Source organism: Coregonus lavaretus (genome assembly GCF_964263955.1).
Source record: "Coregonus lavaretus genome assembly, chromosome: 21".
In the NCBI taxonomy this organism is placed as follows: Eukaryota; Metazoa; Chordata; class Actinopteri; order Salmoniformes; family Salmonidae; genus Coregonus; species Coregonus lavaretus.
In genome coordinates, this window is record NC_140008.1 from 20,779,001 (window position 1) to 20,792,954 (window position 13,954).

The 13,954-nt window shown below is 41.8% G+C and overlaps 1 protein-coding gene across 1 annotated transcript in view; it reads left to right on the forward strand.

Moving 5' to 3' along the window:
• The window catches only part of LOC311149076 (ephrin type-B receptor 1-like), a 229,608-nt gene extending 220,357 nt beyond the window's left edge, over positions 1-9,251 (forward strand). The window contains exons 14-16 of the mRNA XM_084186184.1: positions 3,135-3,328; positions 3,518-3,673; positions 8,641-9,251. Coding sequence (XP_084042310.1) covers positions 3,135-3,328; positions 3,518-3,673; positions 8,641-8,749 — 459 coding nt within the window. The 3' untranslated portion in view covers positions 8,750-9,251. The remainder of the gene's footprint in view (positions 1-3,134; positions 3,329-3,517; positions 3,674-8,640) is intronic.
• Positions 9,252-13,954: the final 4,703 nt, after the last annotated feature.

The window sequence follows — 13,954 nt, forward strand, 5'->3', positions numbered from 1 at the left end:
CTGAATGCCAAGCGTCATGTCTGGAGGAAAGCTGGCACGGTGAAGCATGGGGGTGGCAGCATCATGCTGTGGGGATGTTTTTCAGCGGCAGGGACTGGGAGACTATTCAGGATCGAGGGAAAGAAGAAGGGAGCAAAGTACAGAGAGATCCTTGATGAAAATCTGCTCCAGAGCTCTCAGGACCTCAGACTGGGGCGAAGGTTCACCTTCCAACAGGACAACGACCCTAAGCACACAGCCAAGACAATGCAGGAGTTGCTTCGTGACAAGTCTCTGAATGTCCTTAAGTGGCCCAGCTAGAGCCCAGACTTGAACCCGATCAAACAACTCTGGAGAGACCTAAAAATAGCTGTGCAGCGAAGCTCCCCATCCAACCTGACAGAGCTTGAGAGGATCTGCAGAGAAGAATGGGAGAAACTCCCGAAGTACAGGTGTGCCAAGCTTGTTCACGGTTGGGATGGTGTTCTTGGGGTTGTACTCATCCTTCTTCTTCCTCCAAACACGGCAAGTGGAGTTTAGACCAAAAAGCTCTATTTTTGTCTCATCAGACCACATGACCTTCTCCCATTCCTCCTCTGGATCATCCAGATGGTAATTGGCAAACTTCAGACGGGCCTGGACATGCGCTGGTTTGAGCAGTGGGACCTTGCGTGCGCTGCAGGATTTTAATCCATGACGGCGTAGTGTGTTACTAATGGTTTTCTTTGAGACTGTGGTCCCAGCTCTCTTCAGGTCATTGACCAGGTCCTGCCGTGTAGTTCTGGGCTGATCCCTCACCTTCCTCATGATCATTGATGCCCCACAAGGTGAGATCTTGCATGGAGCCCCAGACCGAGGGTGATTGACCATCATCTTGAACTTCTTCCATTTTCTAATAATTGCGCCAACAGTTCTTGCCTTCTCACCAAGCTGCTTGCCTATTGTCCTGTAGCCCATCCCAGCCTTGTTCAGGTCTACAATTTTATCCCTGCTGTCCTTACACAGCTCTTGGCCATTGTGGAGAGGTTGGAGTCTGTTTGATTCAGTTTGTGGACAGATGTCTTTTATACAGGTAACGAGTTCAAACAGGTGCAGTTAATAAAGGTAATGAGTGGAGAACAGGAGGGCTTCTTAAAGAAAAACTAACAGGTCTGTGAGAGCCGGAATTCTTACTGGTTGGTAGGTGATCAAATACTTATGTCATGCAATAAAATGCAAATAAATTACTTAAAAATCATACAATGTGATTTTCTGGATTTACAGACCTCTACATGCTTTGTAAGTAGGAAAACCTGCAAAATCGGCAGTGTATCATATACTTGTTCTCCCCACTGTATAAATATGTTTTTAAATAACAGTATTAGGACGTTCTCTGAACGTTGCTAAAGTTTTCTTGTGATTTTTATGGAACGTTTTCTTAATGTTCTTGGAACAATTTGAGAACATGACTTTAAATAGAACCATGAGGAAACCTGTAGGAAATGTTATGCTGAAGTACCGAAATTCCCACAAAAGAACATTGTTTCTTAATGTTCTCTGAACTATTTGAGAACATTCCCAATGTCAAACCAGTTGGAGAACATTCATAGAACACTACCAAAATGTAAATGAAATGTAACCATGTTTGAACTTTTAGGAAACATTCTATTAAAGTAATGAAATACCAAGAAAATAATGTTTTTTTGTCAAGTTCCTTAAATGTGCTGAGAATGTTCCAAAGCCAAGCAACTATCCTGCACCATTCCCAAAAAATTGTGGGAAGGTTGTATGCAAAATAATAATAGGACAACCATGCTCTTAAGAAGTTCTAAGAAACATTAGGTTCTCAGAACGTTATGTGCTTGCTGGGACTGGTCTCCTCAAATCTCCATAGCAAATATTACACTGCAGAATTGTTGTTGATCTGCCTGTCTGCCAGGCTTTCTGTAGTTGTGTGCAGTTGTTATTCAGAACAGGTGTAGTGGCACTGCTGTGTCCACCAGCACAGCACTCTGTAAGTCCTTGGAGTAACCCACCTAGAGATGCTGGATGACTGTAGGTAAAGAAGATTATTGTTGACAGCACGGCTCCCGGTTTACAATAGTCCTGCCCCAGCCACTAACGAGATCTCCTGTAGTGAATCCCTAGACAGCAACTCTCTCGCCTGCCACTCTCCTGCAATCAAGGTTGAATAGTCAGGGGGCGGGAGAAGATTTCTTAACAGAGACCAGCTCTGGTTATATAGTTGCAGTTCATTAAATTCTCACTCTCTCCTTTTTTTCTATTTTACAAGCAATCAGGCCCCAGCCCCCGCAAGGAAGCTGGCTGCTGCCGGTCGCTATGGCAAAGCGTTATTTTATGGTGTGGTGATTGACGGCTGTCTGGAGAGACCACCCTCTCTCTGATAAAAGGGGACTCAGGGAATGGGCATATATCAAAATCCCTCCGTTTTTTTAAGCAATTATCAGCTGCAGTATCCATTGTTCTGCCTGAAGTTCAGCTGCTACACAGAGACCAGGGAAAATCTGCTGAGGATCGTATGGATAGAGAAAATAGATTAAATCAAATGCGATGTTACTGTAACTTTTGATTGACAGATTTGGAGGTAGAGTGAAAATATCAGGGTCACTAAGAGTGCACATTTCTGTGTAGTTAAATGAAGCTTTACACATTGTATTTGGTGGATTTTTCCTCTCTGAGTAGCCAGTGTTTACACAAACACAAAGCTAGGTATAATACAGGGCCAAGCAATGACAAGCTGTAGAGAAGCTTAAGTTGGATATGATGGTATCATTGGAACTGTGCCAATAAATCCTATTATAGCTGGCATCCGCTGTTCTGTTCCGGTGTTCTGAAATCTCCAATCTGGAAGCAGTTCAGTTGCAGGTGTCTGGAAACATACAGCACATCAAAAACCTTTGTCAATTGGTTATGAACTCTTCCATGATCCATGGAACGTTATACAAAACATTTCAAAACCAATATGAGCATTTTCCATACTGGATTCGTTTTTTTCTTATTTCATGTTTTGCTGCCAAACCAACACCTTTGTCCATCCCTTTAGTCTATGTCCTTTTAATCCTCAGTCTCCCAGTGTGGTCTGCTATGTCCCTCTCTGTTTCCTTCCTTTCCTCTCTTGTAATGTGCCATCTCTTTCTCCTCTCCTTCTCATCCAGGTGATCAACGCCATAGAGCAGGACTACCGGCTGCCCCCTCCCATGGACTGCCCCACAGCACTACACCAGCTGATGCTGGACTGCTGGCAGAAAGATAGAAATGCCCGGCCCAAATTCAACGACATCGTCAACACGCTGGACAAGATAATCCGCAACCCTACAAGCCTCAAAGCTGTGGCCACCATCACTGCAGTGTATGTCTGCAAGAACTGCCTTGACTCGTAACATTACTCATAGTGCACATTCTGAGCACGTAGACTACTGTATATTACTGATAAACCTTTCCAAGGTTTCTCCTTTTTATGTACCCCCTATCCTGTTCACCCCTCTTCCACATCACTTTGCTGTTTCATCCCTCTCTTCTCTCCTCTTTTTCTCAACAGGCCTTCTCAGCCCCTGCTAGACCGCTCTATTCCAGACTTCACTACCTTCACCTCTGTGGAGGATTGGCTAGGTGCCATCAAGATGGGGCAGTACAGAGACACTTTCCTGGGCTCTGGCTTCACCTCCCTACCCCTGGTGGCTCAGATCAGCTCAGAGTAAGTCCTGAGGCCCAACCTCATCATATCTCACCCACCTAATTTTTCCATCTTATCAGGAGTCTCAGGAGATACCAAACAGCAAAACCCTCCTATCACTATTCACTGTAGCAATACAACATTTGGTCAGCCCTTGAACAGGCAGATGGTTCCCAAAATTACTCTGGAGGAATGTTACACTAGCAGTCGTAGAATACACACACACGTCTGCACACACATGCGCACGCACACACAAGCACGCAACACAAGCATTTGTCACAGATTACAGAAGGTCTCAGAAGTATTATCCCACTATAATTAGATTTGCACTCTTCTAGATGTAGCGTGTTGAGGCAGGCTGGAATATATTTTCAATCAGGTTCACTGAGAGCCAACCAGCCAGGCAGGCCATTGCAGTCACACATCCACCTTCAGAAAGCTGTCTCAGATGTCAGAATAATGGGAATCATGCTTCTTGCTCAGACAGGAATAATCCCTCAATAAACGTCCATAGGAGATCAGGGCTGTCATACTTCAAATCCACCAGGCATTCAGAGCTCTGGATAGATCTAGATCGGCAAGGTCTCCGTCTTACTAATCACTTTGATTTGATAGAGTGGCACGACTAAAAATGTTTTTTAGGACAAAGGATTGCCTTTGGTTGTTCAGACTGATCAAATAGGTGTCCCTTTGACGGCTACACAACAAGTCAGCAACAATTCCCAGCAGTCCTCAATTAATTATGTCCACTCTGGGCTTACCATTGTAAATACAAACAGTAAACAGATCTTGTGCTTATCTCTAGCAGGGAGTGTATCTGGCACAGTGTATACTGCGCTGGAAACAGGCCCTAAATATTTCTCTCTGCTCTGCCTCAAGCAGAAAATATTATACTATTGTCTTTGTGCATGGTATGATAATGTTTGTGTATGTATTTGTACATGTACAATATCCATAGCTCAGTAATTCCATCCAAGCACGAACACACAGACATGAGGTACTGTACTATGAACACCTCCATCCATCAGCCTTGTTGTTGACACTGTTCTCGACTAACCTGTACCCCCACACATTGACTCGGTGCCGGTAACCCCTGTATATAGCCTCATTATTGCTTGCACTAAGATTGCACTCAATGAGCTGTATAAGGCCATAAGTAAACAGGAAAACGCTCATCCAGAGTCAGCGCTCCTAGTGGCCGGGGACTTTAATGCAGGGAAACTTAAATCCATTCTACCTCATTTCTTAGCATGTTAAATGTGCAACCAGAGGAAAAAATATGCTAAACCACCTTTACATTTTAATCATTCAGCAGACGCTCTTATCCAGAGCGACTTACAGTTAGTGAGTGCATAAATGTTTCATACTGGCCCCCCGTGGGAATCAAACCCACAACCCTGGCGTTGCAAGCGCCATGCTCTACCAACTGAGCTACAGGAGGGCCACACACTGAGACGCGTACAAAGCTCTCCCACGCCCTCCATTTGTCAAATCTGACCATAACTCTATCCTCCTGATTCCTGCTTATAAGCAAAAAATAAAGCAGGAAGTGGTCAGATGACGGAGATGCTAAGCTACAGGACTGTTTTGCTAGCACAGACTGGAATATGTTCTGGGATTCTTCCGATAGCATTGAGAAGTACGCCACATCAGTCACTGACTTCATCAATAAGTGCATCGATGACATCGTCCCCACAGTGACCGTACGTACAGTTGAAGTCAGAAGTTTACATACACCTTAGCCAAATACATTTAAACTCAGTTTTTCACAATTCCTGACATTTAATCCTAGTAAAAATTCCCTGTCTTAGGTCAGTTAGGATCAGCACTTTATTTTAAGAATGTGAAATGTCAGAATAATAGTAGGGAGAATTATTTCTTTCAGCTTTTATTTCTTTCATCACATTCTCAGTGGGTCAGAAGTTTACATACGCTCAATTAGTATTTGGTAGCATTGCCTTTAAATTACTTAACTTGGGTCAAACATTTTGGGTAGCCTTCCACAAGCTTCCCACAATAAGTTGGGTGAATTTTGGCCCATTCCTCCTGACAGAGCTGGTGTAACTGAGTCAGGTTTGTAGGCCTCCTTGCTCACACATGCATTTTCAGTTCTGCTCACAAATGTTCTATAGGATTGAGGTCAGGGCTTTGTGATGGCCACTCCAATACCTTGACTTTGTTGTCCTTAAGCCATTTTGCCACAACTTTGGAAGTATGCTTGGGGTCATTGTCCATTTGGAAGAACAATTTGCGACCAAGCTTTAACTTCCTGACTGATGTCTTGAGATGTTGCTTCAATATTTCCACATAATTTTCCTTCCTCATGATGCCATCTATTTTGTGAACCAGTCCCTGCTGCAGGAAAGCACCCCCACAGCATGATGCTGCCACCCCCGTGCTTCACGGTTGGGATGGTGTTCTTCGGCTTGCAAGCATCCCCCTTTTTCCTCCAAACATAACGATGGTCAATATGGCCAAACAGTTCTATTTTTGTTTCATCAGACCAGAGGACATTTCTCCAAAAAGTATGATCTTTGTCCCCATGTGCAGTTGCAAACAGTAGTCTGGCTTTTGTATGGCGGTTTTGGAGCAGTGGCTTCTTCCTTGCTGAGCGGCCTTTCAGGTTATGTCGATATAGGACTCGTTTTACTGTGGATATAGATACTTTTGTACCTGTTTCCTCCAGTATCTTCACAAGGTCATTTGCTGTTGTTCTGGGATTGATTTGCACTTTTCGCACCAAAGTACGTTCATCTCTAGGAGACAGAATGCGTCTTATTCCTGAGCGGTATGACGGCTGCGTGGTCCCATGGTGTTTATACTCGGGTACTATTGTTTGTACAGATGAACGTGGTACCTTCAAGCGTTTGGAAATTGCTCCCAAGGATGAACCAGACTTGTGGAGGTCTACAAAATTTTGCGGCACTGAGTTTGAAGGTAGGCCTTGAAATACATCCACAGGTACACCTCCAATTGACTCAAATGATGTCAATAAGCCTATCAGAAGCTTCTAAAGCCATGACATCATTTTCTGGAATTTTCCAAGCTGTTTAAAGGCACAGTCAACTTAGTGTATGTAAACTTCTGACCCACTGGAATTGTGATACAGTGAATTATAAGTGAAATAATCTGTATGTAAACAATTGTTGGAAAAATTACTTGTGTCATGCACAAAGTAGATCTCCTAACCGACTTGCCAAAACTATAGTTTGTTAAGAAATTTGTGGAGTGGTTGAAAAACAAGTTTTAATGACTCCAACCTAAGTGTATGTAAACTTCCGACTTCAACTGTACATACCCCAACCAGAAGCCATGGATTACCGGCAACATCCGCACTGAGCTAAAGGGTAGAGCTGCCGCTTTCAAGGAGCGGGACTCTAACCCGGACACTTATAAGAAATCCCGCTCTGCCCTCCGACGAACCATCAAACAGGCAAAGAGTCAATACAGGACTAAGATTGAATCGTACTACACCAGCTCTGACGCTCGTCGGATGTGGCAGGGCTTGAAAACTATTACAGACTACAACGGGAAGCACAGCTGCGAGCTGCCCAGTGACACAAGCCTACCAGAATGGCTAAATCACTTCTACGCTCGCTTCGAGGCAAGCAACACTGAAGCATGCATGAGAGCATCAGCTGTTCCGGATGACTATGTGATCACGCTCTCCATAGCAGATGTGAGTAAAACTTTTAAGCAGGTCAACATTCACAAGGCCGCAGGGCCAGATGGATTACCAGGATGTGTACTCTGAGAATGCTTTGACCAACTGGCAAGTGTCTTCACTGACATTTTCAACATGTCCCTGACTGAGTCTGTAATACCAACATGTTTCAAGCAGACCACCATAGTCCCTGTGCCCAAGAACACTAAGATAACCTGCCTAAATGACTACTGGCCCATAGCACTCAAGTCTGTAGCCATGAAGTGCTTTGAAAGGCTGGTCATGGCTCACATCAACACCATTATCCCAGAAACCCTAGACCCACTCCAATTTGCATACCGCCCCAACAGATCCACAGATGATGCAATCTCTATTGCACTGAAAATATTTGGCATGGGTCCTCAGATCCTCTAAAAGTTATACAGCTGCACCATCGAGAGCATCCTGACTGGTTGCATCACCGCCTGGTATGGCAACTGCTCGGGCTCCGACCACAAGGCACTATAGAGGGTAGTGTGTACGGCCCAGTACATCACTGGGGCCAAGCTTCCTGCCATCCAGGACATCTATACCAGGCGGTGTCAGAGGAAGGCTCTAAAAATTGTCAAAGACTCCAGACACCCTAGTCATAGACTGTTCTCTCTGCTACCGCATGGCAAGCGGTAGCGGAGCGCCAAGTCTAGGTCCAAAAGGCTTCTTAACAGCTTCTACCCCCCAAGCCATAAGACTCCTGAACAGCTAATCATGGCTACCCAGACTATTTGCATTGCCCCCCCCCCCACCCCACCCCACCCCAACCATCTCTTTTACGCTGCTGCTACTATTATTTATGCTTAGTCACTTTAACTCTGCCCACATGTACATATTACCTCAATTACCTCGACTAACCGGTGCCCCTGCACATTGACTCTGTACCGGTACCCCCTGTATATAGCCTCCCTACTGTTATTTTATTTTACTGCTGCTCTTTAATCATTTGCTATTTTCTATTTTTTACTTATCTATTTTTTACTTAACACTTTTATTTATTTTTTCTTAAAAATCTGCATTGTTGGTTAAGGGCTTGTAAGCATTTCACTGTAAGCCCTGTTGTATTCGGCACATGTTGCAAATAACATTTGATTTGATTTGATTATTGTTCTTTTATTGTGTTACTTTTTTTACTTTAGTTTATTTAGTAAATATTTTCTTAACTCTATTTTCTTAAAACTGCATTGTTGGTTAAGCGCTTGTAAGTAAGCATTTCATGGTAAGGTCTACACCTGTTGTATTCGGCGCATGTGACAAATAACATTTTATTTGATTTGTTCCTCTTGTTTGTCAGAGACCTGTTGAGGATAGGAGTGACCCTGGCCGGCCATCAGAAGAAGATCCTGAGCAGTGTCCAGTCTATGAGGGACCAGATGGCCCAGTCCCCCACCTCCATTGCCTGACCACAGGGGGCGCCACCACCACCACCCAGAGACAACCCACCAGGGAGCCCATAGGAGAACTCCTGATGACCCTAAAGAATACACCCGGGTGGAGACACTAACCTTGATTTAAAGAACGACCATGTGGCACATACATAACAACATGCACGCCCCCAACACACACTCTCTCAAGACCTAGGAAAAGACACCGGACCTCTAGTTTACTGAAGATACAAAGGGATAGAAGATAAGATTCTGCCTCAGGACAACTTCAATGGTTCAATTACAGCAGTCTATAAAGTTGGCTTATTTTTTGCTGAAGAAGAGTGCAAGCGGAAGAGCAAGTGTGTTTGTTTGCTTGCTGTGACAGATGGTCATGAAATGCTAAAAAGAAAAGATTTTAAAAAACGGTGCTACTTTATTAGGATCAATGGGTTGATTTGGCCAAAGGACAGCATCAAACGGTGTCACCCAGATTGGAAAAACAAACAAAAAGGTATATATTAAAATAAAATAAGCTAGATTGATGACTTCTTACTTAAATGAATCTTCATATTGAAGATGATTTGTAAATACTATATGGATGTTATTTTTCTGCTTGCATTTTTGGCAACAACACAACTACATGTATGTAGTTTCATCTGAATAGTTTAGGATTCTTATAGTCATGAAGGGTTATTTTCTATGGCGGCACTTGGAAGTTCTTCTCAATAGGAGGCAGATCACTGGGGTAAAGACCGACATGACTGATTCTGCATAAAGGATACACTGTTTAAATATACACATAAGATATCTCTTTGTAATGTTTTAGACTTTCAGAGACCACATTGACATTGAACCCATACATCTGCAAGAGTCAGTAAGTGTCTAGTGTTGTGCATCGAAGACCCAGGGTAATTAAATAACTGTTACAGGTACAGTGAAGGTTATATGTCATTTTAAAGTTATATTGACAGTCTCAAGTGCTTTGTGCTTTCACCACACTACTACCCTAGAACTTTATTTACCATTTTCGGCTGCTTTTCAAACATGACAACAGAACAGCTTTCCCTGCTTAAGGTGTTGACCATGCTGTGTTGATTCTGGGCGACTCGAGGCAAGTTAATCTTAAACGTTAAGTCCCTTATTTAGGGGACTTTGAGTGGTTCTGGACTGGTTCCGACTGCCAGTTTTGTGTACAGAGTACTCTGTGAACAGCGCAACATCAATTGCTGTGCACATCTGAGATGTGAAATCTGACACCTCATTTGCATAGGGAGCAACACCTAACATTTCCTGGGCTATCCAGACAAAGGATTGATTTCTTCTGTCTGTGAATCTCGCAGCTCCTCTAACAATACAGCATATGAAATGGGAGACCCTGGCAATTGCAGCAAAAGGAGTCTCATCTCGCTGTGATGTTCTCAGATGGATTTAGAGCTTTCAACATGACAAAATACACCATTGTTTTGTAGAATATAAACAAGAACACTTTCTCTTGGTCACAGAGGGACGAAATCACTTTGTGCTTAAAGGGGCAATCTGCAGTTGCTACATCCATTTTTGGACTTATAAATTAATTATATGTACCCGTTGATTGTTGAGGAATATAAATTATGAATGCCTCATGAGCTTAGTTCAACTGCCATACCCCATAAAAAAACAAAAATATAGGCTTGTTTAATTCCATTGTTTGTAAACAAAGTAAATGTAAACAAACAATATAGCCTAAAAACATAGTTAAAACGATAATTTTGATATCATGGATGGTCAGTACTTGCATCCATAGCTCTGTCTAATATGAATTTGAGAGTGGTTACATTTCTCCAGCCCCATCCCTCAGCTTTTTACCGAAACAGGGGCAGGTAGTATGCTTTGTTATTGTTTCAACTGCTGATTGCTGCTTTATATCTGAAGTTGTAATGAGTCAGCAGGCATTTGAATGGAGTATGTGCGTCGCTCAGAGGAGGCTGGGCAGAAAAAGCCCTGTCATCAGTTATATGAAATGGTGCCAATTTTATTTGACAGTTATAAGAAAGGTGAAATATTATAGTAAGTCATTTATAACTTCATTGTTACTATATTTAGAAAGCATTTCAAACATTTCAAGCCCTATTCCCCCACTTTTGTTAGATATGAAAAAAAATCATATATGATTTGTCATATTTGTATATTTGTATCATGTTTGTACTGTGTACTTGAGCTAGTGTCCTCAAAAGTGACAACATCTCAGCAATTTATAACTATTTTCTCAGAAAGGTGACATTTTAATATTTCTGGCAGTATAAGCATTACTAGGTATTGTTTATGGCCCTCTCATGATAAATAGTTACTTTTGGGTATGTCTATTTAGGCAGAAATTTACATTTTGACATTACATTTAACAGGTTTTAAAGAATTTATAAAAAGCATGTTGTAAGTCAATGAAAGGTTGTTATTATGACAGAGAGAGTGGGCAGATGAGTAACAGGGATGGACTTTTAATTAACACAGGTGACTTCCTCCAACGCCAAGAAAGTACCAGGAATGATGTTGAAAATATCTGCGGGAATACTTACCATTTCAGACACGTCATTTCATATCAGATTCTGACACTTCATTGCCATTACCTTGTCCTTCCTCTCCTTTTTTAATTAATTTGATATCTGCTATTAATAGTCTATCTGTTTGCGATCAGCTCATAATGGTGTGTGGTGATGACGGGGGGCTTTTGAAACAGTGCAGGTTAATAGCTTGAAGTTGGTGGCTGTGTTCTCATGGGGACCCAGAAGCTTTAACTGAAGCATCAAATTCATTACCCAGCTCAAATATGACGGATTACAGGGTAACAAGTGGGAACCTTCTAACAAAATACCTTTGAAAATGTATCAACTGTTCATGTGTGTGCATATTTGCTCAGCAGGTCTTAGACTGCATGTGAAGCTAAGTGCCATCTCCATTACAGATCATTGTCTCTCTCATTACTATCACAGTAGGAGCTGTCTTCAGCAGTGTCATGGTAACCCCTCACAGTTACAGTTATTGGTGGCAACAAAGAGTTATTTTTGACCAGAGTAGACTTTGTTGTATGTCAGGGCCCATCAGGTTAAGTGTTACAAAAACACTATCACAGAATACAGAGTACTGTTTCACCTGCACTCAAACAGAGAACCATCTGACTTTGTTTGAAGAAAAAAAGTGTCATTATGGATTTTCTAAATTAGACTGTTCATTCTGTAAGGACACATAACATGTTGCTGTCCCTATTCAAGTTTTCCTTTTTATAATAGAAATTTGGTAGCTGTTGGACATGAGTGTTCAGCTTCACTCCACTGACTCGGGTAGTAGACTGGTGGAATTGGAAAATTTTTGTTATTTTGCTCTCTTACCAAGAGAAGATGAAAGCTGGGAGAAGTTGGAGAACTCACACCATGTGAAAACAGTCTGACATTGTGAGGTCTCTTATCTGTGTTCTGCATTCAAAGTGCCTTTCTGTAATTCAGTCTCGTTAAAAATCAATGTCCAACAGCAAATGCAGACACTCCCAGACTCATTGAGGCAAACTTGGAGATTCTTATAAGTGGACTCATTCCTTATTTAACTGGACTTATACTTTATGGTGACAAAGCTGAAGTTCTAGACTGTTTAATTGTCACATTGACTTCACCTCCACTTGCGTAATTGTGCCACTTTGTGATCCACCAGCAGATACGAAACTTGCCAGCCCAAAACCTAACTCTGGCTTTCACTCCCTTGCTGTCCTATACTGCTACCACTCACACTAACTTGTCTCCCAGGATATTTAAGTCTTTAGCACTTTGTATTGTCTTCTGAGAACATTTTTCTCAGATGTCTTTTTCTGTTTTCAAAATCGCATGTAGTGTGTATCTACATTTTGAGGAATGTTGGATTTCCAGCTTGCCAAAGAAAGTAGATAGCTTGGATCAATATCAGCTTTTCCCTAAATTTTCAGAGTATACCATTGTGAAACGGCCCCTTTCCACTTTCAAGGACATCTCGCCAGAGGCTCTTTTCTCCAGCCATGTCTCTGGACTGAGACTGGACAGCCACAGCATCGTAGCATGAAAACACACACACGTATCCATCCCACTGTAAATAAGATTTGACACAACCAGGAAGGATATTTTTCATTTGTGTATGTGTCATTGTACAGTTACAAATGTGTTTATTGTGATGAGTATGTCAGAGTTTGTAGTTGTAACTTTCTGAGAATAAATATTGTATTTAAATGCACTCAATAAAGACATAAATCAAACTGGTCCATGGATTCTTTAAAAGATCATCTACAGTCTGCTTGAGATAATACATTGTGGAGAACAAATAAACAGAGGGAATGCAGTTGAAAATTCAAGCCTGTGTAACATGCACTTAAATAACATTAAGTTCAGAAGTTAGAATACAACTTCTGCCTTTTATGTTTCAATAAACCCTTCTGTGAAGTATAGCTGATGCTGACACCCTCAGCATAAAGTGTGTGGGCGAGATAGAGGTCCTGAAATGACTTTACACTTCAATATCCAACATATGGTAATAAACAATGGCCAAGTGCAATAAGAAACCCACATTATTTGAAGTTTCATATCACACATTTGTGGAATGAGAGGGATAGAATGAGAGTGCAAGGACCCACAGAGGTAATCTTGTTGTATAATATAATGTTGCCTGTTTTACTGTATAACAAACAGAGGCAGGTTTCATATTTTCTGTCTCATATGGGACTGAATGTTTCTGTGTCTTCACCAACAGCACAAAGAACAACATTTTAAGAACTGTCAAATTGTATCCATTGTTGCAATATTATGTTCGAGCTAGAATATTCTTCTGAATTAAAACCTTTCGGAACATACAAAACAAAAGACATCAGGCTGGGATGATCTCACCTCTGTGCACCCACTCCAATAAGCATTTTGCTGCAGTGGGCTAAATCAGGGTCACACAGAGTGATTCTTGGTAGTCTTAAACAAATCTACTTTGAAACAAACGTATACACCTCACACACATGGTTATGGGCTTAAAAAAAAGAAGACATGTCAGATATAGAGTTGAAATTTATTCAATTTTGAGTTTGCATCACAATATTATACTTTATATACATCACAGAAGAACGAAATATAACTGTTTCATCGGTATAAAAAATATTTCTTAATTATGAAATTATTAAAAATATGAATAACATTCCACCCATGAGGCCAAAGAGGGCGCTTTTGGTCATTGACTGCAGGAAAGGGCTACACCAAGTATTTAATC